The sequence below is a fragment of the Coregonus lavaretus genome (genome assembly GCF_964263955.1).
Source record: "Coregonus lavaretus genome assembly, chromosome: 5".
Lineage (NCBI taxonomy): Eukaryota > Metazoa > Chordata > Actinopteri > Salmoniformes > Salmonidae > Coregonus > Coregonus lavaretus.
The window spans coordinates 68,124,621-68,150,240 of NC_139992.1; the positions used below are offsets into that span (position 1 = coordinate 68,124,621).

At 43.0% G+C, this 25,620-nt stretch overlaps 1 protein-coding gene and 2 long non-coding RNA genes across 6 annotated transcripts in view; 2 read left to right on the forward strand and 1 right to left on the reverse strand.

The window, feature by feature from the left end:
* LOC311130130 lies at positions 1–1,282 on the forward strand. Its single transcript, XR_014613334.1, has 5 exons — positions 1–65; positions 147–263; positions 358–393; positions 556–603; positions 1,218–1,282. It is a non-coding gene; the product is annotated as an uncharacterized lncRNA (long non-coding RNA).
* A 165-nt stretch (positions 1,283–1,447) lies between these two features.
* On the forward strand, positions 1,448–2,422 carry LOC311130131. The gene is made up of 3 exons (XR_014613335.1): positions 1,448–1,493; positions 1,884–2,097; positions 2,366–2,422. It is a non-coding gene; the product is annotated as an uncharacterized lncRNA (long non-coding RNA).
* Positions 2,423–8,376: 5,954 nt separating this feature from the next.
* The window catches only part of LOC311130103 (neurabin-1-like), a 38,241-nt gene continuing 20,997 nt past the window's right edge, over positions 8,377–25,620 (reverse strand). Inside the window, exons 5-20 of one of the 4 annotated variants that reach the window (XM_084162778.1) lie at positions 25,511–25,615; positions 24,845–24,977; positions 23,994–24,152; positions 23,831–23,884; positions 23,400–23,629; positions 21,471–21,567; positions 21,233–21,377; positions 20,211–20,356; positions 19,687–20,017; positions 19,447–19,498; positions 19,284–19,355; positions 18,922–19,021; positions 17,852–17,896; positions 11,329–11,445; positions 10,388–10,576; positions 8,377–9,855 (exon numbers count right to left, since the gene is read on the reverse strand). In XM_084162778.1, coding sequence (XP_084018904.1) covers positions 9,697–9,855; positions 10,388–10,576; positions 11,329–11,445; positions 17,852–17,896; positions 18,922–19,021; positions 19,284–19,355; positions 19,447–19,498; positions 19,687–20,017; positions 20,211–20,356; positions 21,233–21,377; positions 21,471–21,567; positions 23,400–23,629; positions 23,831–23,884; positions 23,994–24,152; positions 24,845–24,977; positions 25,511–25,615 — 2,134 coding nt within the window. In that variant the 3' untranslated portion in view covers positions 8,377–9,696. Of the gene's footprint in view, positions 9,856–10,387; positions 10,577–11,328; positions 11,446–17,851; positions 17,897–18,921; positions 19,124–19,283; positions 19,356–19,446; positions 19,499–19,686; positions 20,018–20,210; positions 20,357–21,232; positions 21,378–21,470; positions 21,568–23,399; positions 23,630–23,830; positions 23,885–23,993; positions 24,153–24,844; positions 24,978–25,510; positions 25,616–25,620 lie in introns of all 4 variants that reach the window. The other 3 variants (XM_084162776.1, XM_084162779.1, XM_084162777.1) reach the window with 3 other exon arrangements.

The window sequence follows — 25,620 nt, forward strand, 5'->3', positions numbered from 1 at the left end:
CTGGTTCGGGCTGAAAAAGGCTCAAGCCTGGAAACAGAGCCAGAGTCTCACCAAAGAAAGAGAAAGTAAGATTTAGTGTTTGAAATAAAAGGAATCTAAACACTACACTACTACTCTGAAAACGTAATGCTTACTGTCATTCCCAGGCGAAATCCTAAATGTGATCAGACCGACTGAGGAGTCTGACACTGATCATAACCAGCACCCACCAGCGCCAAAGGCCCTAAATTCACCAAAAAGGGTTGATTCCACACACACCAAAAGTATATGCAAGATTTCATTTCTTGGCAATGAATTGTTCATACAAAGTATGTCTAATTTTCACAACCTGCATTTCATTTTCACAATTTGTAACAGTATCTTCAAGACCCTCTTTGTTACTCTCTGTTGGGGGTAAGTGCCTCTTATGTACTGAATGTAATGAATTATATCACATAACATTATGCTTAAGAACTAATAATGTTATAATCTGTTTTTTGAAGGAATTCTGAAATAGTTTGGCTGTGAACTCAGATGTATAGGACAAATAACTATGCTTAACTTTGATCTGAACAGGTCCTCAGTCCTCTTCGTCAAAGGGGCCAGCTGCTCACCAGTCTGAAGGTACCTGATCTTGACATTATACTATCTGAGGTGTAAAGGGAGAAATGCTCTACAATGTTAATCTTTTCAAAAAAACAAACACACATCTTCTGTCAGCAAGTTACCACAGGTGATTATCAACACGATTATCAACACAAACCATTTTAGATTTAATTTAAAAAATGTTTTACAAGTAGGATATAGAAATAATGGAGAAATGTGACAGAAAATGAAACGTTAATGGAAAGTGTTCGTTACCTTTGCGAGCAAGTAGTCGAAAGTGAATTCTTGCAATCAAAACGTTGTCCAACTGGGAAAGTTCACCGCTAGTTAGCCATGAACAAACTTGTCTTGTTCACTCCATGTGTTCACTTGTGAAACACGTCAGTTGACTGATTTAAGATTGCATGTGCTTCATTTCTCCAGCAGTAGCTAACTTCCAAATAACTATTTTAGTGCTAGTAATGCTACAACATATGGCCAGTTGCAGTTTGTGGGAAACATTGTTGCAAAGGGGGATTTGGGAATATCTAGCCAAGTCATTTGTATCTGGATACTTTCCCCCAGTTGAGATGTGGGCGCTACTTACTTTAACTGAAATTCTACATTTGTGTATTGTACTCAATTTGCAACAGAATCATCAAGACCCTGTTCCCGTGCCTCTTCGTCAGAAGATTTTCTGGCAACAGTCCACAGTCATTTTAAGTATTCCACTGTACACTTGTTACTGCGTACAGTCTATTAGAAAAGCAAAGTCTGGCTACTACCAGCAGCAATTCTGTAAAGATACATTTAATTAAAAATAATAAGTATTCTTATTAGCTGCATTCTTAGGTAGTTATTTTGAAAATTCTCATCTCAAACAGCTCAATCCTCCTCATCACTGGGCCCTGCTGCTCGTCAGTCTGAAGGTAACTGCAATATGTGCTACATAGTTGTAGTGTGAGGGGCTCCATAATTACATGAAGTGGAATGTTATACAATGTTGATCTTTAAACATTTTTTGTAAAACATTTTTTACATTTACTGTAAATGACAGTGGCTTACACTGGCTTACAGTGTCAGCATTGGTTGTGCATGTTTGGCCCTTGCATTCCATAACTCAGAATCAAACCTGTTTTCATAGAGCTTTTATCTTGTCATTCGAAAGGAATAGGTTTCCAAAGTTTATAACTTGCCCACTGTCATATGTTAAGATTTCCCACTGGCTATCATAAATTGAATGCAACAATTTGTAAGTCGCTCTGGATAAGAGCGTCTGCTAAATGACGTAAATGTTAAATGTAAATGTATTTCCACAGGCTGATTCTTCAGCACCTGAGAAAATTGGCAGAGGATGTCAGAGAGTTGCAATACCAGACCACAGTAAACAGGAACCTCTTAATGCAGCTGACCAATGGGTCTCATGGGGACATGGTTCTGCCAGAGGACATTGTGCTTCCTCTGAAGGACAGGCTGATGCTGGAGGAGCTTGAACATCGGCTTGCTGGGAATGAGGAGCTTCAGGAGAAATTGGTATTTGGCAAGAACATGGCATCACACTACATACAGATACCAGAGGTTTTTGGACAGCGACACTTTTTATCATCCTTAGGGCTCTGTCTATGGGATTAAATAAAGTGCAGACTCTTGGAGTATTGTACATGTTAAGTAATTGGGTGCTTATGAAGTCTGTGACTCGGAAGAGCTCCCCACTGCTTTTCTTTGGAGGGACTTGAGACCTGTAGTTTCTGTATGGTTCACTGCTCTATATACCACTAACTATGGACAATTTATTTTACAGGTGATGTTTTTGGCTGCTAAAGGGGGCAAGTCCGTCAAAGACTCAGTGAGGAGGATGTTTGCCTGCCTTTTCTCCAATGACCTGTCCAGGTTTTGTAACTGGACTGGCTTGGGACATAAGATCTCTTTCAGGCAGCTAGCTTTAAAAAGCATTGTTCACAGTACGTTTCTATTAGTCTATGAATTCACTTTCTGGTAATATAGATATCTTTGATTAAACCTGGAGACAGTTTTGAATCTGAAACATGTGTTTAAATAGTTCTTGACCTTGTTCGTTCATGAAGAACAAATATTGATAAGAATTGTTCTGTGGTTTCAGTAGCGATAAGAAAGAACCCCTCTACAAAAGAGGCAACAGAGTCGCAACATTTCTGAAGGGAGCTGCTGACAGAGAAGGGGGTAGGAAAGAAAGACGGGCCAATTGAAGAGGCTCAAGAAACAATTTTCTGTTTGTCTGTGTATATTGTATTGTACATACTCATTATTTTGTAGTCCAGGACATTATGTTCTGTAATAACAATTAGCCTAAATCTCTATATATATATTTTTATTTATTTATTTATTATTATTACTAATTGTATAATACTTATTTTTTTAAATTATAAAATGCATATTCATCGTTACCATGTATTCAATGTAGATATTTTTATATTGTAGTGTTTTACAATGAATTTGCAATGATTATTGAGGGTGGTGTACATTATTTTGGATTCATTACTGTATGGAAAGATACTGATAATATGAACGCTGGACCGACCGTGGACCGCCAACAAATACTTATTATGAACCAGCGGCCCAGTAGCGGACCTCTGTTGGTAAAGTGGCGGCTGCCGCTGGTGGTCCGCTGGAAAAACGATGCGCAAAACGCTGGCGAACCGCAGGCGGTGCCCACCGGTGGGCCTCTAACTTTGCCACCGGTGGACCACTACTGGCCCGCCGACCATATGTTTGCTGGGTTGGAGCTAGGAACACAAGCATTTCCATACACCCGCAATAACATCTGCTAAATATGTGTATGTAACCAATACGATTTGATTTACGGTGATACTCTGCAGAAGTCAGGGCATTCATACTTCTGGTGATTCGCGAAGCAGCGCAGAGCTGTTGTGAAGGAAGTGAGTTTGTATTTATACAGGATCTCCCGCCCTCACCTACCGTCAACCAATCATGTCAATGCGGAGCTATATGGAGCATTGTTACAAAATTTGAGAGGCGTACGGTGATGCGGTACAGAGCTCAATTTGGCCTCTGCGTGCCTCCAGAGGCTGGTGTCACACCATCCATCCATATGGCGCCTCCGACTACATTTTCAGATCAAGCATAAATTGGCTCTTCAAGGGGCAATGTCATCTTTAAGAGCAACAGAGCTCTTAAAGGGGCAATTTCGTCTTAAAATGGCAATGACATACTTTGTAATAGAATAAATAGTTTTGAATAATCATATTTCTAATAAAATAATAATTGATAACAAAAAAAATTTTTTTTTTTTTTTTTTTGTCATTTAGCAGACGCTCTTATCCAGAGCGACTTACAGGAGCAATTAGGGTTAAGTGCCTTGCTCAAGGGCACATCGACAGATTTTTCACCTAGTCGGCTCGGGGATTAGAACCAGCGACCTTTCGGTTACTGGCACAACGCTCTTAACCACTAAGCTACCTGCCGCCCCAATCAGGATGTTGTGTCCAATGGGTAAATGCAGATGGACAAACCACATACTTCAGCCTATGTACATTTTATAGCCACTATGCTTCATCAGTTGGGCTACAGGTGATAATGCTTATTGCTAATAGCACATCTGATAATATAGAACAGGTCTGGAGCCTGTTAGTTTGCTGTTCTACCTGATAATTAATTTCACACACCAGGTGTCCCAGGTCTAAATCAGTCCCTGATTAGAGGGGAACAATGAAAAAATGCAGTGGAACTGGCTGCCAGGTCGAGAGTTAAGTTTGGTGGGGCTATATGCATGGTCCAAAATGTTAAAATAACTTTACATTTGTTTACCAAAATGTTATTGGGCCCATTTCTGGAGGTGGAAATTATATTTTAGATGGCGTCAGCATAATTTTATTTAAGAGTAGAATCGCCTTTTAAAAAGTCACCAGAACCGAGCTTCTCAGTCCTACATAAAAATTATCCCGAGGAGGACCAAGTGATCCTACCAAATGATCATCTTTCCCTAAAAGCATGATGGTCATGACTTTCTTAAATGAAAGGGAGGTTAAGTTGGCCCCAGGCAATCGATCTGAGATCGACTTGTTTCAGTCATGGTATTTATTTTGCTCTAACCCCTGTATGAAGGGGTTTATGCCATGTTTATTCCATGTGTATTATGTGAAAGGATTGCTTGGTTTCTAGCATTTTTCTGAAAGGAACATTTTTGTGTGACCATTGCTTGTTATTTATACTGAATGTGTGTTCTCCACTGGCTGAATATGTTTCTGTTACAAAGTTGTGCAGCTACAAGGTCTTTTTCTTTGTCCTCTGCTATCGTTGAAGGAATGTTATTTTATAGACAGTATAGATGGGAGTACAGATTTTCTTTGTCCTCCAGCTATGTAGTCCTCTGTAGCTGTTGGTAGAGTATGAAGCTTGCAATTCCAGGATAGTGGGTTCGATTCCTGGGACCCCCATACATAAAATGTATGCACGCATGACTAAGTTGCTTTGGATAAAAGCGTCTGCTAAATGGCATATATCAGGGTTCCCCAACTGGCGGTCCGTGGGCCACATTTGTCCCATTGGTGGTTTTATTTTGTGTGGAATTTTCATTGTTGGACATAAAAGACTAAAAACACCAGGAAATCAGCTCCAAGTGATTTTAATTTAAGAACTATGTTCAAGTATTCCCACGCATAATAGAGAGACACATTATCATATTCAAATGTAAGCAAGGTTTGAAATGATTATGTTTTAGTCAAACATTTCTGTTTGGGCTTCTTGCTGTCAATTTGCAGTCTACAAATTATTTGTAATTATGTTCCGGCCCCCTGACCATCCGCTCCAGAAAAGAAATCGGCCCGCGGCTGAATCTAGTTGATGATCCCTGGCATATAGTAGCTATACATGACAGGAGAGGCAACCAATACAGATATAGAAGTTGTTCTAAACATTGAGATACTTTTGAATTGCAATGCGGTTTCATTGACTTTCAAGAGATACACTACATGACCAAAAGTATGTGGACACCTGCTCGTCAAACATCTCATTCCAAAAATCATGGGCATTAATATGTAGTTGGTCCCCCCTTTGCTGCTATAACAGCCTCCGCTCTTCTGGGAAGGCTTTCCACTAAATGTTGGAACATTGCTGCGGGCACAAAAGTATTAGTGAGGTCGGCACTGATGTTGGGCGATTAGGCCTGGCTCGCAGTCGGCGTTCCAATTCATCCCAAAGGTGTTTGATGGGGTTGAGGTCAGGGCTCTGTGCAGGCCAGTCAAGTTCTTCCACACAGACATTAACAAACCATTTCTGTATGGACCTCACTTCGTGTACGGGGCATTGTCATGCTGAAACAGGAAAGGGCCTTCCCCAAAATGTTGCCACAAAGATGGAAGCACAGAATCGTCTAGAATGTCATTGTATGCAGTAGAGTTAAGATTTCCCTTCACTGGAACTAAGGGGCTTAGGCCGAACCATGAAAAACAGCCCCAGACCATTATTCCTCCTCCACCAAACTTTACAGTTGGCACTATACATTGGGGCAGGTAAAGAGTTTTCCTGGCATCCGCCAAACCCAGATTCGCCAGATGGTGAAGCGTGATTCATCACTCCAGGGAACGCGTTTCCAATGCTCCAGAGTCCAATGGCGGTGAGCTTTATACCACTCCAGCCGACTCTTGGCATTTCGCATGGTGATCTTAGGCTTGTGTGAGGCTGCTCGGCCATGGAAACCCATTTCATGAAGCTCCCGACGAACAGTTCTTGTGCTGACGTTGCTTCCAGAGGCAGTTTGGAACTCGGTAGTTTGTGTTTTTACACGCCACGTTGTTGCTCCTAGGCGTTTCCACTTCACAATAACAGCACTTACAGTTGACCGGGGAAGCTCTAGCAGGGCAGAAATTTGACGAACTGACTTGTTGGAAAGGTGGCATCCTATGACGGCACCACGTTGAAAGTCACTGAGCTCTTCAGTAAGGCCATTCTACTGCCAATGTTTGTCTATGGAGATTGCATGGCGGTGTGCTCGATTTTATACACTCGTTAGCAACGGGTATGGCTGAAATAGCCGAATCCACTAATTTGAAAGGGTGTCCACATACTTTGTACAGTGGGGAAAAAAAGTATTTAGTCAGCCACCAATTGTGCAAGTTCTCCCACTTAAAAATATGAGAGAGGCCTGTAATTTTCATCATAGGTACACGTCAACTATGACAGAGAAAATGAGGAAAAAAAATCCAGAAAATCACATTGTAGGATTTTTTATGAATTTATTTGCAAATTATGGTGGAAAATAAGTATTTGGTCAATAACAAAAGTTTCTCAATACTTTGTTATATACCCTTTGTTGGCAATGACACAGGTCAAACGTTTTCTGTAAGTCTTCACAAGGTTTTCACACACTGTTGCTGGTATTTTGGCCCATTCCTCCATGCAGATCTCCTCTAGAGCAGTGATGTTTTGGGGCTGTCGCTGGGCAATACGGACTTTCAACTCCCGCCAAAGATTTTCTATGGGGTTGAGATCTGGAGACTGGCTAGGCCACTCCAGGACCTTGAAATGCTTCTTACGAAGCCACTCCTTCGTTGCCAGGGCGGTGTGTTTGGGATCATTGTCATGCTGAAAGACCCAGCCACGTTTCATCTTCAATGCCCTTGCTGATGGAAGGAGGTTTTCACTAAAAATCTCATGATACATGGCCCCATTCATTCTTTCCTTTACACGGATCAGTCGTCCTGGTCCCTTTGCAGAAAAACAGCCCCAAAGCATGATGTTTCCACCCCCATGCTTCACAGTAGGTATGGTGTTCTTTGGATGCAACTCAGCATTCTTTGTCCTCCTAACACGACGAGTTGAGTTTTTACCAAAAAAATATATTTTGGTTTCATCTGACATTCTCCCAATCCTCTTCTGGATCATCCAAATGCACTCTAGCAAACTTCAGACGGGCCTGGACATGTACTGGCTTAAGCAGGGGGACACGTCTGGTACTGCAGGATTTGAGTCCCTGGCAGCGTAGTGTGTTACTGATGGTAGGCTTTGTTACTTTGGTCCCAGCTCTCTGCAGGTCATTCACTAGGTCCCCCCGTGTGGTTCTGGGATTTTTGCTCACCGTTCTTGTGATCATTTTGACCCCACAGGGTGAGATCTTGCGTGGAGCCCCAGATCGAGGGAGATTATCAGTGGTCTTGTATGTCTTCCATTTCCTAATAATTGCTCCCACAGTTGATTTCTTCAAACCAAGCTGCTTACCTATTGCAGATTCAGTCTTCCCAGCCTGGTGCAGGTCTACAATTTTGTTTCTGGTGTCCTTTGACAGCTCTTTGGTCTTGGCCATAGTGGAGTTTGGAGTGTGACTGTTTGAGGTTGTGAACAGGAGTCTTTTATACTGATAACAAGTTCAAACAGGTGCCATTAATACAGGTAACGAGTGGAGGACAGAGGAGCCTCTTAAAGAAGAAGTTACAGGTCTGTGAGAGCCAGAAATCTTGCTTGTTTGTAGGTGACCAAATACTTATTTTCCACCATAATTTGCAAATAAATTCATTAAAAATCCTACAATGTGATTTTCTGGATTTTTTTTTCTCATTTTGTCTGTCATAGTTGACGTGTACCTATGATGAAAATTACAGGCCTCTCTCATCTTTTTAAGTGGGAGAACTTGCACAATTGGTGGCTGACTAAATACTTTTTTCCCCCACTGTATATATAGTGTATGTATTATGTTTTTCTGTCATCAAAAGTGTTGTTGACATTTAAAGTGTCCATTAGTTGAACTTTGCAGTCTGCCATCTCTTGAATGCATAAACCATTAGACCTCCCAGTAAACCACAAAATACACCCACAACAGAATCTGGTGTGAGAATTGGTTTATTTTATGCTGCTTTTACAATATGTACCAAGAATAGAATAATAGGATCTAGCTCTTTGTATTAGAACAAGTGGAGGGAATTAAACTAGTGTTTTTACATCCAAAATATAAACTAATCATTCTTCAATAATAAAAAAAGTACATTGAAAAAATGCTTGGGTATGGACAAGCTCAACATGCACCCAACAGACACAGCCAACCATTCCATGGATTTGTTGTCACAGGCGCACACCCTTCATGTTCCCATGGACCCCACACCCTGTCAGCAAGGCGTGCATGCTGTGTAGAATAATATTGCATGTCTTGGTACCATTTCAGCAACACGTAAAACTCTTCGGCTCAATAGGACCACAGAGTAGTACATCCTCCATTCTCGAAACAGGCACAGTTGGGGAGGGGATAAGCAGCATTGTTTGTTGTCATTACTTTATATATTTTGCCTTTCATTTAGCAAAAATTCTCTCATCCTAGTAGCTATTCTACTTAGTAGAAAAAGTATATATAAAATTATGAACCTTAATTATTTTTAAAAGTTATGCAGTTAATAAAACTGAATTTATACACCTTGTCACGCTTTGAAGCTTAAAAGACAATATAGTGCTTTTATCTCAATAACTGTACAAAGTTCCTGCAAGAAAATATATGTACATGGCTACAGGAAAGTTATGCTAGCAAAAATACAATATAAAACACTTAAAAAGCAGTACTGAATTCATTCCACTTGTTGTATGGGTAAATGTGCACAAATGCTGCAACTACATATCTGGAAACTCAAAATGGATAAAACTACTTCTTCTATAGCTTTATAGTGGTAAAAAAAAACATGTTGGCTTTTGTTCTTGGTTATGTCCCCACACAATATTACAGTCTCACTTTCGCAAGTCCCCATTTCCCCAATCTACCACAATGATGATGTGATACAGATACTGCTGGAAACAGGACTGTCAGTGTGTTTGATTTGATTAAAAAGCAGAGCCAGCTCGTGTGTTCTTGTGAATAACCCAATGACAGAAAAGTATCAATAGTCAACAAGACAAACAGGGCTATTTTCAGATCAGTCTTCCAATTGGAACATTAAATCAACACTGGTATGCTAGCATTATCATTACTGGCCATTATAGACTCAGTACTGTGTGTGACTGCTTGTGCTCTCTTAGTAACTGCTGTGAACTGTGAAGTGGATGGCACTTACGTAGGCCTATATGTGAAACAGAACAGATACAGGGGTCGTTGAATGTCCTGCCTCACTCAAGGGACATTGGGTTATGTTACGACAGAGAGTGGATCACCTCTGGGGCAGCTCAGCAGACAGAGTCAGTGTTGGGAGGCAGTCTCCCGCTGCGTCGTGCCTCCTTTTCCCTTTTCTCCCTCTGTTTCTCTAGCTTCTCCTGGGCCTTCCTCATGTCCTTTAGCTTCTTCTTGATGGTGGCCCGGTCACTCTGGCTGGACACACCCAGGGCCTGAGGGGACAAACATCACTGGTCACATTCTAGAACACTACTTTCTGAAATGCATATAAACGTCTGACAATTTCATCTTGTTTATTATGTGTAATTTTCCTTATGTACCATGTTAGTGTACATCATTGTGGAATTCACCCAGTTTATGTTTGGCCATTAGGTGGCAGTCAAGGCCTTAGAAACCTGACTGCTGTAGAAAATAATTGAATCTGTATTTAAAGCGAAATGACATTGTCAGGAGCAGCACCGCAGATATTGAGATGAGCGAGATGCAAGACTTCGCTCTCACACAGTATCTGCGCATGTGCAAGGGTTCTCACGCTGTTCACAGCGTGGTCGCCGGGGCACCACAACACTGGAGAAGTGAAGTCTCGCGCTTCAACGCTCTTAGTTGTTGCAGAAATTGACCCACTATGCTTTTTACTTTCTGCATCTATGTCATATCGCTGAGTCTACCTTTACATTTTCTTCATTCTGACTAACTGTTCACTCTTCTGGAGTCTGTGTGTATTCAACACATGATTCCTCTCACCTTCAACTTGTCACTGTCCAGCTGCATGAGCTGATGGCCATCCACACCCTTGGCAGTGAACTCAGGCGTGTATTGGTCCATGTTCATGCCCATCAACCAGTGACAGACTTGCTGATTGGTCCACTCGGAGACAGGGCGGTTCTGCCATTGATACTCCTTCCCTGTGGGCACTGGCTCATCATCCAGGGTCTACGGAACACCAAGAAACACATGCCATCCCAAGAAAACTAACAAAACAACAGTCACCGACAGCACAGTATAATGGATTAAATAGCGAATCAATGTCAGTTACATGACAACGTTTAAGCACAATATCAAAATATCATTGCACGGTGCAAAGCACATTTGGTACATGCATTGCACATCCAGTGACTGAAATCCCATAAAAAAGCTGTGTGCACTGGTTGATTCAGAGTTTGTCACAACGCTGTTAAGTGGAAGAGGCCAGAACATGCAGAGGGAGCATGTTTGTTTTGTTCTACCTATCATACCTGGTTTGTTTGAGTATAGTAGACAGGGCTTTGGTCTTAACGTTTATCTGAGTATAATAAATCACTTATCAACTGAAACACCAGCCACAAAACACAACCATACACACAATCCAACAACATATAAAAAGGAATTTAAGACAAGTTCAACTAAACAGACACAGTAGCAGCACAGATCATTCTATGGTCTAACTAAGGAGCCTCTTCTGCTATTTCAGCTAGTTGACTGCACAACAAGGACCCAAAGCTAAAGACAGAAATGTGTTTTAACACCACACAGACAACTTCATCACACACATGCAACTTCATTCTCCGGCGGCCATTCATGATTCCATCATCACAGCCACAAGGGGGCAAAGAGCATGCTTGAGACTGTCCCGTCTCAGAGACATCTGAGCAGCACCATCCCACACGGGCTTTTGTGGACGTGGAACAAAGAGAGAGAGCACTCACCTCACTGGACGAGAAGATTAAAGTATGCGAGCGCCCAGACAGATTGGGCTCTGCAACTAAGCCTGCGGTGTCTGAACTGGGGCTGCCAGGGTTTGAATCATCTATGACTGACAAACTCTGGAACAAGTGGAAACAAAGAGGAACGCATTAACTAGACAAACACATGGATGGGTAAAGAACAGTTCTTTACTCTGGGGCGTAAAGCTCTAGGGAGGAAGGGGATCCACAGTAGTACTGTAAACATGGATCAATAATATAATAACACTTTTAGCAAAAATGTTTATTTTCAATTTACAATCTGTAGAAACAATGAATAGAAAGGTTCAGAACTTTTGTAAAACATTACAGTACAGTTGAAAAATATATGGCAAATATAAATCCAATATGGATGGTGTTAAGAGATAGATGGGTGGTGTTGAATGGAGTTGAAGGATGGGACTAATAACAACAAGATAACTAATAATGTAAGCATAATAAGTATATAGGTTATAGGTTGAGAGCTTTTGTGAAAGAGCACAGTTAGAAAGATATGGCATACAGAAGCAAACCGGAGGGACATCATGAAAATGATTGGAGAGGTTGAGGGTCGAGGATGTTCAGGAGTAAAAACAAACAAAATTGAATTATTGTAAAATTGACTGTGTCCATAAAATGTATATAGTATGTATAAGCTGGAAGTAGAGGCCTAAGCATTGTTGTTCACTAGTTTACTCCAATTAGGGAAGGGGTGGTGGGGTTGGAAAGTAATAAAGGAAATATATTTTTATTTAAAGGATATGTATATGTATGTATGTATGTATGTATGTATGTATGTATGTATGTATGTATGTATATATTATATATTTGCGAGAGAAAAAAACATATGGGGGATTGGAAGTGATGCAGACAATTACATTGATAGAAGTTACAATCTATCTGCAATATTAAAGCTGATCTACCCCCTAAAATAAAAAAAATAAAAAATGAAAACATGGAACTTTAGGTTGAGAACTAGAAAAGTACATTTTCTGAAGAAGAAGTGGTGTGCTTGCAAGCTTGTGAAGGATCGATTGATTCTTAGGATAGGATAACGTGAAAGTTGGTTTGGTGTCTTTAGCTTGAACAGAGTTACTGTTGGTGGGCTAATTTATGCAAATTTATGAAAATGTTGATCAAGTTTGAGTTAGGGTAGCCTGAACATGTGAAAGTTGGTTTGGTGTCTCTAGCTTGAACAGTTCAAGACTTAATATTGGTGGGTATTTTATACAAATTTGCGTCATGTTGATGGATGAGTCAGGATTTGGCGTTAACAGCACGTGTCCATGGCCCCATCCTGCCTGGTGTCAACGGTACAGGCTGATGGCAGTGGTGTACTGGTGTGGTAAATGTTTTCCTGGCACATGTTAGGTCCCTTGATACCAATTGAGCAATGTTTCCATTCCTCAAAGAATTCAGGCTGTTCTGGAGGCAAAGAGGGGTCTGACCCGATACTAGATGGGTGTGCCTAATAAACTGTCCACTGAGTGTATATAGTTATAGTTGACACATTTTTAAGAATTTGAAGTTAGGATAGCCTGAACATGCGAAAATTGGTTTGGTGTCTTTAGCTTGACCGTTTCAAGAGTTACTGTTGGTGAGTTATTTTATGCTAATTTATGAATAGCATTTTGAATAGCAACCACTGTATTACTATGGTTCTCACTCAAACCCATGTTAATTTATGCACATTTTAAATGGTTATCGTTCCAAAAGTACACATACTTTTGTTGTGTTACAGCCTGAATAATAAAAAAATTTTTTTACACACAATACCCCATAGTGACAAAGTAAAAACATGTTTTTAGCAATGTATTGAAAATAAAATACAGAAATCTCTCATTTACATAAGTATTCACACCTCTGAGTCTATGCATGTTAGAATCACTTTTGGCAGCGATTACAGCTGTGATTCTCTAAGAGCTTCGCACACCTGGATTATACAATTTTTGCACATTATTCTTTTTTAAATTCTTCAAGCTCTGTCAAGTTGGTTGTTGATCATTGCTAGACAGCCATTTTCAAGTATTGCCATAGATTTTTAAGCCGATATAAGACAAAACTGTAACTAGGCCACTCAGGAACATTCAATGTCATCTTGGTAAGCAACTCCAGTGTATATTTGTTTTAGGTCATTGTCCTGCTGAAAGGTGAATTTGTCTCCCAGTGTCTGTTGGAAAGCAGACGGAACCAGGTTTTCCTCCAGGATTTTGCCTATCCTGAGCTCTATTCTACAAGTCCCTAGTCCTTGCCGATGACAAGCATACCCATAACATGATGCAGCCACCACCATGCTTGAAAATATGAAGAGTGGTACTCAGTGATGGGTGTTTGCCCCAAACATAACGCCTTGTATTCATGACATAAAGTTAATTTCTTTGCCAATTTCGCAGTTTTACTTTAGTGCCTTGTTGCAAACAGGATGCATGTTTTGGAATATTTGTATTCTGTACAGGCTTCCTTCTTTTCACACTCATTTAAGTTAGTATTGTGGAGTAACTAGAATGTTGTTGATCCATCCTCAGTTATCTCCCATCACAGCCATTAAACTCTGTTTTAAAGTCACCATTGGCCTCATGGTGAAATCCCTGAGCGGTTTCCTTCCTCTCCGGCAACTGACTTAGGAAGGACGCCTGTATCTTTATAGTGACTGGGTGTATTGATACATCATCCAAAGTGTAATTAATAACTTCACCATGCTCAAAGGGATTTTCAATGTCTGCTTTTTTTTTTTCCATCTACAAATAGGTGCCCTTCTTTGAGAGGCATTAGAAAACCTCCCTGGTATTTGTGGTTGAATCTGTGTTTGAAATTCACTGCTCGACAGAGACCTTACAGATAATTATATGTGTGGGGTACAGAGATGAGGTAGTCATTCAATAATCATGTTAAACACTATTATTGCACACAGAGTGAGTCCATGCAACTTATTATGTGACTTGTTAAGCACATTTGTACTCCTGAACTTATTTATGCTTGCCATGACAAAGGGGTTGAATACTTATTAACTCAAGACATTTCAGCTTTACATTTGTAATTAATTGGTAAAAATGTCTAAAAACATAATTACACTGACATTATCGGGTATCGTGTTTAGGCCAGTGACACAAAACCTCAATTTAATTCATTTTAAATGCAGGCTCTAACAACAAAACGTGGAAAAGGTCAAGGGGTGTGAATACTTCCTGAAGGTACTGTAAGTCTATGGCCCTTTTTTTGCCATTGAAATGCATTGGGAACTTGTTTAAATATTGTTATAGTTAAAAAAGTATAAATGCTATCAAAACTAATAGATAAAATCGTTTAAGTTCTAGAGTGGGCGGAATAAATATAATAATAATAAGATGTCTATAGTTGCTGGCATTAAAGATTGCACTGAATGAGCTGTATAAGGCCATAAGTCAACAGGAAAACGCTCATCCAGAGGCAGCGCTACTAGTGGCCGGGGACTTTAATGCAGGGAAACTTAAATCCGTTCTACCTAATTTCTACCAGCATGTTAAATGTGCAACCAGAGGAAAAAAAACTCTAGACCACCTTTACTCCACGCACAGAGACGCATACAAAGCTCTCCCTCGCCCTCCATTTGGCAAATCTGACCATAACTCTATCCTCCTGATTCCTGCTTATACGCAAAAACTAAAGCAGGAAGCACCAGTGACTCGGTTAATAAAAAAGTGGTCAGATGACGCAGATGCTAAGCTACAGGACTGTTTTGCTAGCACAGACTGGAACATGTTCCGGGATTCTTCAGATAGCATTGAGGAGTACACCACATCAGTCACTGGCTTCATCAATAAGTGCATCGATGATGATGTCGTCCCCACAGTGACCGTACGTACATACCCCAACCAGAAGCCATGGATTACAGGAAACATCCGCACTGAGCTAAAGGGTAGAGCTGCCGCTTTCAAGGAGCGGGACTCTAACCCGGACGCTTATAAGAAATCCCGCTATGCCCTCCGACAAACCATCAAACAGGCAAAGAGTCAATACAGGACTAAGATTGAATCGTACTACACCAGCTCTGACGCTCGTCGGATGTGGCAGGGCTTGAAAACTATTACAGACTACAAAGGGAAGCACAGCCGCGAGCTTCCCAGTGACACAAGCCTACCAGACGAGCTAAACCACTTCTATGCTCGCTTCGAGGCAAGCAACACTGAAGCATGCATGAGAGCACCAGCTGTTCCGGATGACTATGTGATGACGCTCTCCGCAGCCGATGTGAGTAAGACTTTTAAGCAGGTCAACATTCACAAGGCCGCAGGGCCAGACGGATTACCAGGACGTGTACTCCGAGCATGTGCTGACCAACTGGCAAGTGTCTTCACTGACATTTTCAACATGTCCCTGACTGAGTCTGTAATACCAACATGTTTCAAGCAGACCACCATAGTCCCCGTGCCCAAGGACACTAAGATAACCTGCCTAAATGACTACCGACCCGTAGCACTGACGTCTGTAGCCATGAAGTGCTTTGAAAGGCTGGTCATGGCTCACATCAACACCATTATCCCAGAAACCCTAGACCCACTCCAATTTGCATACCGCCCCAACAGATCCACAGATGATGCAATCTCTATTGCACTCCACACTGCCCTTTCCCACCTGGACAAGAGGAACACCTACGTGAGAATGCTATTCATTGACTACAGCTCAGCATTCAACACCATCGTGCCCTCAAAGCTCATCACTAAGCTAAGGATCCTGGGACTAAACACCTCCCTCTGCAACTGGATCCTGGACTTCCTGACGGGCCGCCCCCAGGTGGTAAGGGTAGGTAACAACACATCTGCCACACTGATCCTCAACACGGGGGCCCCTCAGGGGTGCATGCTCAGTCCCCTCCTGTACTCCCTGTTCACCCATGACTGCATGGCCAGGCACAACTCCAACACCATCATTAAGTTTGCCGACGACACAACAGTGGTAGGCCTGATCACCGACAACGATGAGACAGCCTATAGGGAGGAGGTCAGAGACCTGGCCGTGTGGTGCCAGGATAACAACCTCTCCCTCAACGTGACCAAGACAAAGGAGATGATTGTGGACTACAGGAAAAAAAAGAGGACTGAGCACGCCCCCATTCTCATCGACGGGGCTGTAGTGGAACAGGTTGAGAGCTTCAAGTTCCTTGGTGTCCACATCACCAACGAACTATCATGGTCCAAACACACCAAGACAGTCGTGAAGAAGGCACAACAAAGCCTATTCCCCCTCAGGAGACTGAAAAGATTTGGCATGGGTCCTCAGATCCTCAAAAAATTATACAGCTGCACCATCGAGAGCATCCTGACTGGTTGCATCACCGCCTGGTATGGCAACTGCTTGGCCTCCGACCGCAAGGCACTACAGAGGGTAGTGCGTACGGCCCAGTACATCAATGGGGCTAAGCTTCCTGCCATCTAGGACCTCTATACCAGGCGGTGTCAGAGGAAGGCCCTCAAAATTGTCAAAGACTCCAGCCACCCTAGTCATAGACTGTTCTCTCTGCTACTGAACGGCAAGCGGTACCGGAATGCCAAGTCTAGGTCCAAAAGACTTCTCAACAGCTTCTACCCCCAAGCCATAAGACTCCTGAACAGCTAATCAAGGCAACCCGGACTATTTGCACTGCCCCCCCACCCCATCTTTTAAAGCTGCTGCTACTCTGTTAATTATTTATGCATAGTCACTTTAACTCTACCCACATGTACATATTACTTCAACTACCTCAACTAGCCGGTGCCCCCGCACATTGACTCTGCACCGGTACCCCCCTGGGTACATGTTATTTTATTTTACTTCTGCTCTTTTTTTCTCAACACTTTTTTGTTGTTTTATTTTACTTTTTTATTAAAAATAAATGCACTGTTGGTTAAGGGCTGTAAGTAAGCATTTCACTGTAATGTCTGCACCTGTTGTATTCGGCGCATGTGGCCAATAAAATTTGATTTGATTTAGTTCTGCTTTGCAAGCACACCTAATTAAACGAGGATTAGCATTGATTAAATGTGCTCTATCGTGATATCAGCACTGGGAATCCTGTGTAAATACATTTTCATCATAACAGAGGGGTAGAAAAAAAACAAAGTCAAACAAATCCACAACAAACATAACTCGACAAAATGACTAAACAAACAAACTACTTCTACTACGACACTTATGACACACAAACAACTATTTCTACTATTACAGCACTAACACACCACTCCAGAAACAATGTGCTACTGTATCAAGAGCACGCTTTCTCCATAATTTGTGATTAATTCAGACTGATAATACTAATCATCAAATCATGTATGATATGAAAGGTATGCCGAAGCAACATAAATGTGAAATGTTAGATTTAGAGTGCTTGACACACTACCACAAACCCAATTCCACTACATCGACACAAATCAATTTTGGGGTATATTAGTATGATCTAGATGCGAAATGAACAATCACAACACTAGATGAAGGGTTAGTTCTAGTCTACCAGCTCCTCTAAGATTGGGGGGATGAAAAGGAAATCATACTGTACCAAATCTAATGAGCGACTGAATAAAGAGGACCAGGAGAGATTTGTCTGTTTTGAAAGAAGGACTGTTAGTAGAGAGCTTGTCATGTCGTTCTCCATACTGTACACTGTGGATGACACTGCTCTAGCTGGCAAAGGACCATGGGACACAGACTCCGAGAAGTAGAATCCCAGCCAGCAGAACCAGGGGAGACCCTGTTTGTGGCCAACACTGCCCACACACTGCCCACTAACTCCCCACAGCCCTGGTGCTGTTGGCCTCCATCTACTCCCCAGGCAGCCTGGTTGTGAATTAGTCAGGCCTGTTTGAGTAGATGCATTTAATGGGGATAATTCTCTGGTTGCTAAGCCATTGAAATGCCAGTGAATCCTCCTCCTCTGTCGCTCTCTGATTAATAACGGGGCTGCGTCTCAAAAAGCCCCCTATATAGTGCACTACTTTTGAACAGCAATGTCATCATCCCTCGCTGGGAAACACGACACCGGCCGGCTGGCTGGCTGCCTGCTGCACATCTCTTGACTGGATTTGGTATTTATTTCCATCCAGAGCAGAAACCTTAAAACTGTGGATTACTGACCAATGAATCACTGACTTATTACTGGCCAACATACCATGAAATGGTCCAGAAATGACGGAGAGGGGTCAGTTCAGTGACACAGGAAAGGCCGGCTTTCATTTCACTTTGTAGTAGCCAGAGCCACATAGTTAGACCAACTTTTCAAATTTTGAATATTCAGTTACATAGCATTGTTTAATCATCCCCCATGTAATGTTAATGGGTAGCTAACATGGCTGCCATAGAATGTTGAAGTGTCATGTAAATGCATCATAATGCAGAAACCCATATTGGCCCAACTCTCTAAATACATGGCTAATGAAATGTAATTTTGAGTCCCGGCTGGATTTGGCATACTAGTTAAAATGGCTTAATGAAATCTCTCTTTAATGCAAGTGTCTTCTGCTTCTGTTTGTTACTGGTGATTCTGAAATGACTAAACATCTGTGTTTAGATTATGAGGGCTTTTTCTTTCCGTCTTTTGATGGGGTCAGCTGTGTGTGTGTGCGTTCTTACCTTGTTTTTGCGGTCCTGGCTCTGCTCGCTGCTGGTCTCAGTGGCTGCGTATGGTAGGCTGCTGCTGGAGGACGAAGGCTCCTTGTCCCTGTCTCTGTCTCTGTCCCCAAACCAGGAGAAGGGCATACAGGTGGGTATAGAGGTCATGGACTCAGAGGGGGACAGGTTCCCTCCAGATTCCTCCAGGAGCTCGGCAGAACCCCTGGGCATTAGGAAAATTAAGACAAATAAGCTAAGTCTCCAAATTACATATTGTCTCTTTAATAGTACAAAGGTCCTCTGATAGCAGAGCTGTGAGTGTATGGTGACGACATACCCAGGATGTGGTGACACAGTAGGCATAGTGACATGTAGTGACATACCTGCTGTCCAGAGATGCTCGCATTGCCTCCTTGTCATGTTTCTTCCCTTTGCCACCAGACTTCCGAAGGCCACTGTTGGTTTTCAAGAGCTTTAGATAACACAGGACTAACAGGACTAACAGGACTGTCAAATTGAAAACAAATCATTCTCTCAGGCACTTACCCAAAAATCGTCTTTTTGGGTTTTCCTACTGAAGAACCCTCATTTGTCTCATCTGTAACAGAGTCATATTTTCACAATAACAATGAAATAAACTGCTGCAAGCAGAGTCAGTAAGAGCCAGTAAGAGCCACATCAATATGGTGACAGTCAGCGGTGATAGTAGCAACAACTTGTTTGTAAATGTACTGTGTGAGGAGAATGTTGTTGGTAGCAGACTGATCTGTGGACATGGGCCAGTACCTTTGAGCTCCTTGCCCTTCCCCTTGGACTCCCTCTTCTTGACATTGCGCAGGAGCCCTGAGGGGGAGTGTGGCGAGAGCGAAGAGGCATCTTTAGGCGGGGACAGAGAAGGACTGCTCCCACTCTCTACGCTGTTTCTCTGGGACGGGGGCAGGGAGGCGCTGCTGGAGAGCTCCAGCTTGCTCCTGGATCTCTCCCCAGCCTCGGGGATCTCGTCCCTCTGGCTGTTCCCAGGGTAGCAGATGGGCACGGGCAGGAACAGGCTCTCCTGGATGGACCTCCTCCTCCTGGGATAATCCTCCTCCGCATCCTCCCCCTCCTCCTTGTTCTCCTGGAGGGAAAACACAGTCAGCAGTGATGACTAAAGAGAAACAGTGGCTCGGAGATGGGACTGATACATGTGAACATTGGTATTGAACATGCAGTCAATAGAAGGAGATGAGGAAGGATATATATTTGAATTAGCTAGTAATATTGACCCTGATATTATTTTCAAAATTAATGAGATAACTTTCAGAGCTGACCTGTGACTGGCAAGGGGAGGCGCCATGGTTCTCCTTCAGTTTGTTGCGAGACGGACGATTCCTCCTTGGGGCCAGTAAGCCCTTGGCCTTGTGGGCACTGGTGTCCAAGCGCTCAGTCTCAGGGACCAGCTCGCTCCAGTCTGTATCTGTGGAGGAGGGACAAAACACAGCTCAGTACACTAGACATTAGGGCAGATACAATTTGTATTGCGATTCAATACTGTGATTTTATGTTCCAAACATATTGCTCACTATATGTCTGCTGCAGAGAGACGAGAGAGCATGAGAAAACTAGTTTTGATCAGTCAGGGAAATAAAAGTGCTGAAAACTATTTAAAAAGGAGAACAAGCTATAGGATGAAAAATACCAGAGTTTTGCCGCAGGTACAGCAGAGTAGCGCTAGCTAACGCTACGTACATAAAACATTTTTACAAATCGATACTATGGAGTCAAATATCAATATAATATTGTCCCAAAATAATATTGTGATAAGTAACTGTATATATATATTTTTCTCCATCACTACTACACATGAGGCATACACTACACTATTCTCAGACACTGAGGTTCACAGACTGTGGCTGCTTCCCAAATGTCACCCTATTCCCTATTTAGTGGGCTACTTCTGGTCAGGGCCCACTGGTTCACTGAATGTACAAAACATTAGGAACACATCTAATAATGAGTTGCAACCCCTTTTTCCCTCAGAACAGCCTCAATTCGTCGGTGCATGGACTCTACAAGGTGTAGAAAGCGTTCCACAGGGATGCTGGCCCATGTTGACTCCAATGCTTCCCACAGTTGTGCCAAGTTGGTGACATCAATAAGGGATCATAGCTTTCACCTGAATTTCACCTGGTCAGCCTATGTCATGTTCCTAATGATTTGTGCACTCAGTGTATAGTAAAAAGGGTGCCATTTGAGACGCAAACACACTCTTGCCCTCCTTTGGTGGTAAATGGAAGGTGGCTCCTAGCCTCCTACTGATGCATGCTCTCGTCAAGTGTACGTTTAGCATTACCTAACAGTAGAGAGTCCACAGACTGTGTGTTGGTGACGGGGCCTTCACTCCCCTGGATGCTCCATCTCCTCTCCTCGGCAAGGTCCTGACCCGACTGGGTCTCCAAGCGGTCAGCAGACGGACCGCTGTCCTCCAGGACCGCTATCTGAGGAGAGAACCACAGAACGGACAGTCAACCCTCTCTCTACTAGGTCTGTTCTAATATTCCAGTCTCTTTCTCACAATATGTTCCTCTCACCCTGTCCTGCAGGCTTTCAAGCTGCTCCTTGTACCATCGATCCTTCTCATCTAGAACTTTCTTCAGCTCCTCCTCCTTCTTCACAAAGTCAATCTCCCTGGAAAGGAATCAGACCATTAGACTTCATAAATCATTCCACTGACGTGTGGACATACAGTGCATTTGGAAAGTATTCAGACCCCTTCCCCTTTTCCACATTTCTTACGTTACAGCCTTATTCTAAAATTGATTACATTGTTCCTCATCAATCTACACACAATACCCCATAATGACAAAGTGAAAACAGCTTGTTAGAATTTTTTGCAAATGTAATTAAAATAAAAAACAGAAATACCTTATTTACATAAGTATTCAGACCCTTTGCTATGAGACTCGAAATTGAGCTCAGGTGCATCCTGTTTCCATTGATCATCCTTGCGATGTTTGTACAACTTGATTGGAGTCCACCTGTGGCAAATTCAATTGATTGGACATGATTTCGAAAGGCACACACCTGTCTATATAAGGTCCAACAGTTGACAGTGCATGTCACAGCAAAAACCAAGCCATGAGGTCGAAGGAATTGTCCGTAGAGCTCCGAGACAGGATTGTGTTGAGGCACAGATCTGGGGAAGGGTACCAGAAAATGTCTGCAGCATTGAAGGTCCCCAAGAACATAATGGCCTCCATAATTCTTAAATGGAAGAAGTTTGGAACCACCAAGACTCTTCCTAGAGCTGGCCGCCCGGCCAAACTAAGCAATTGGGGGAGAAGGGCCTTGGTCATGGAGGTGACCAAGAACCCGATGGTCACTCTGACAGAGCTCCAGAGTTCCTCTGTGGAGATGGGAGAACCTTCCAGAAGGACAACCATCTCTGCAGCACTCCACCAATCAGGCCTTTATGGTAGAGTGGCCAGACGGAAGCCACTCCTCAGTAAAAGGCACATGACAGCCCACTTGGAGATTGCCAAAAGGCACCTAAAGGACTCTCAGACCAGGAGAAACAAGATTCTCTTGTCTGATGATACCAAGATTGAACTCTTTGGCCTGAATGCCAAGCGTCACGTCTGGAGGAAACCTGGCACCATCCCTACAGTGAAGCATGGTGGTGGCAGCATCATGCTTTGGGGATGTTTTTCAGCAGCAGGGACAGGGAGACTAGTCAGGATCGAGAGAAAGATGAACGGAGCAAAGTACAGTGAGATCCTTGATGAAAACCTGCTCCAGAGCGCTCAGGACCTCAGACTGGGGCGAAGGTTCACCTTCCAACAGGACAACAACCCTAAGCACACAGCCAAGACAATGCAGGAGTGGCTTCGTGACAAGTCTCTGAATGTCCTTGAGTGGTCCTGCCAGAGCCCGGACTTGAACCCGATCTAACATCTCTGGAGAGACCTGAAAATAGCTGTGCAGCAACGCTCCCCATCCAACCTGACAGAGCTTGAGAGGATCTGCAGAGAAGAATGGGAGAAACTCCCCAAATACAGGTGTGCCAAGCTTGTAGCGCCATACCCAAGAAGCTACTCAAGGCTGTAATCGCTGCCAAAGGTGCTTCAACAAAGTACTGAGTAAAGGGTCTGAATACTTATGTAAATGTTATATTTTTTATTAAATTTTCTTTGTAGCATTACGTCATTACGGGGTATTGAGTGTAGATTGATGAGGGGAAAAAACAATTTAATCCATTTTAGAATAAGGCTGTAATGTAATATAATGTAATATATGTAATATAATGTAATATAATGTAATATAATAATGTGGAAAAAGTCAAGGGGTCTGAATACTTTCCGAATGCACTGTACTGTACTTTCTATACAACATGACTCAGCGTAGAGGAAGTGGAACGAAGCCTTCAGCCTGTTCAGAGTGAGGGAAGCACAGGTCAACACAGAAACTCACTCAGCTGAAGTCGAGACTTAATAATTGGACCCTTAGTGAACTCAACTCACTTCTGCTGGTAATCTTTGAGAAGTTTCTTGGCCTTGTTGTATTTCTTGTCCAGGGCCTCGTACTGGCTCTGGGTCTCAGACAGGTGCTCGTTGACAGTTTTACACAGGGCCTGGGCCTCTAGCCAGTACCCTTCCAGATTCAACATTTTCTCATTGCTCTCCTCAATCTTCTGCTCCAACTCAGCCACCCTCGACTCCCTGGATGCTTTGTCCTCCTCGGACGCCCTTAGCTGTAGAGGAAGAGTGAAATGTATTTTTAGGCTTCTCATCTACTAGTACAATTAACATATTCAAATCATTACGGTCAGTCAGATGAGACAGACAGACGATAATTACGGTTGGTCACCGGGCGGCGACAGATTGCACTCCATGCATTGATCCATTTGTACTCATGTTTATGAAACAGTAGCTTGTTCTTCAGATTTACATACCTTTTCCTTCAGTTGGTTTATTTCAGCTGTTCCTATGCTGTGTTTCAGTTGGAGCTAGGGTAAAGAAATAAACCATTTAAGTAACAAAAACAAACACATTTCACACAAACAATGACACATCCACCATAATATAAACCTGTGATAATACTATCAGGTGAAATACCTCCTGGAATTTGAAGCCCATCTGTGTGGAGTCCATGTTGAAGGGCATGAACATGGCCTCTGTCTCCGGCAGGTCAAACACCTCCACCGTCCTTCCACCAGAGAAACTAGACCCTAGCATATCTTCTTCCTCTCCGTCTTCCTCCTCGTAGTGCTCCTCCTGAAACATAACAAACCACAACCACACAATGACATCACACAGCCAATCACCTGCCCACGCCCACGTGGCGCCCTGCGGCTCGGCACTCAGGGGGGAGGTATGGGTAATCACTACATCATATCCCAGTGTTACCGTGACAGCCTGCAGAGAGCCCAGCAGGAGGCCTGTATCAGAAGGAAACTCATCTCTGCATCAACATGTTCCATCACACAACCAACCCCAAACATGAGGCAAAACAGAACACAGGGAAAAACACGACATAATTCCCCACACAACTCATTGATTTGCATACCTACACAGAAGCGGTCAAATATCTGCCCATTTTGTCACCCACTACCAACACACAGCTCCTTGTACACGAGTAGCCCGGTATTCAAGTAGATGCATGCGTATGAAATATGTTCCATAACGGGACATGTATATCACCTTTTATGAGATCCAATAGGCTTAAGCTTTGTCTCGCTTTTCCAGGAGCCCTACCTTTCCGTGCCCAGTTCCTTTATAAATAAAGGCTTGTGGTTGCTTGTGCTTTTGAAAAGCAAATATTGCACAATTCCAGCAGGCTCCAGCAGCCAGATCCCCCCCACACAGCCCCAGGGTGACAACACACAATGCTCACTCACTGTGTGACTGGACTGGGCTAACCACATGGCCAGGGGCCAGTGTTGGGTGAGGCCGCCCAGGTGACTCACCTCCTCGGTGGACTGTTCGTAGGGGTCGTCCAGGTGCTGCTGCTCCTGCTGGCTCTTCTCCTGCTCCAGAGTCTCGCTGATCAGACGCGCAACCTCGCTCTGTGTCCCCGGCTTCTCCCGGCCAATCAGAAAGCTGTTTGTGTGAGAGCGTGGTAGGTCAGCGTGGAGAGTGGTAGTACCAGCAGACGCCTGGCTGGTCAATTGCATTCCCTTTTAAACTAAACTGGTATGCCAAGGCTTAGAGCAATCATAATAACTGACTCATGCTGATATGAGTCGTTGTAATGTAAGGCAAAACGGATTAAAGCTGTTTATTGAACTTTTCCTAGTGTGTGCGTTTCATTTGCCTATGGTGAATCATTCACATATTCACCCGTGCCCCGTGTGGGCTGCTCTCTTTGTGTAGGCCTGAGGCACAATCAGTATACAATAATAAAAACAAACCCATTTATTCTATATACATTTCTCAAGGATATTCATTTCCCTCCAGTCATACCTAACCACTTTAAAAAGATAGTTATGAGGTAATTTACTGGTAGGCTACCGGACTGCCACACCTTTAATCTCACGTTGCCAGATAACCTAGAACCCTGTGGGCGAGGCTAGTCACACCTAGGATCATAACGACTTATTTCAAAAGGCCTACTGGAGCTGGACACAGCTCACCTGACCGTTCCTTTAGTGTTCTTCAGGACTGTAGCAGCAAACAGCTGAGTCACTCCCACCAGACTGATCCCATCCACCTCCACTATTTGGTCATTCACCTGGATCCTAGT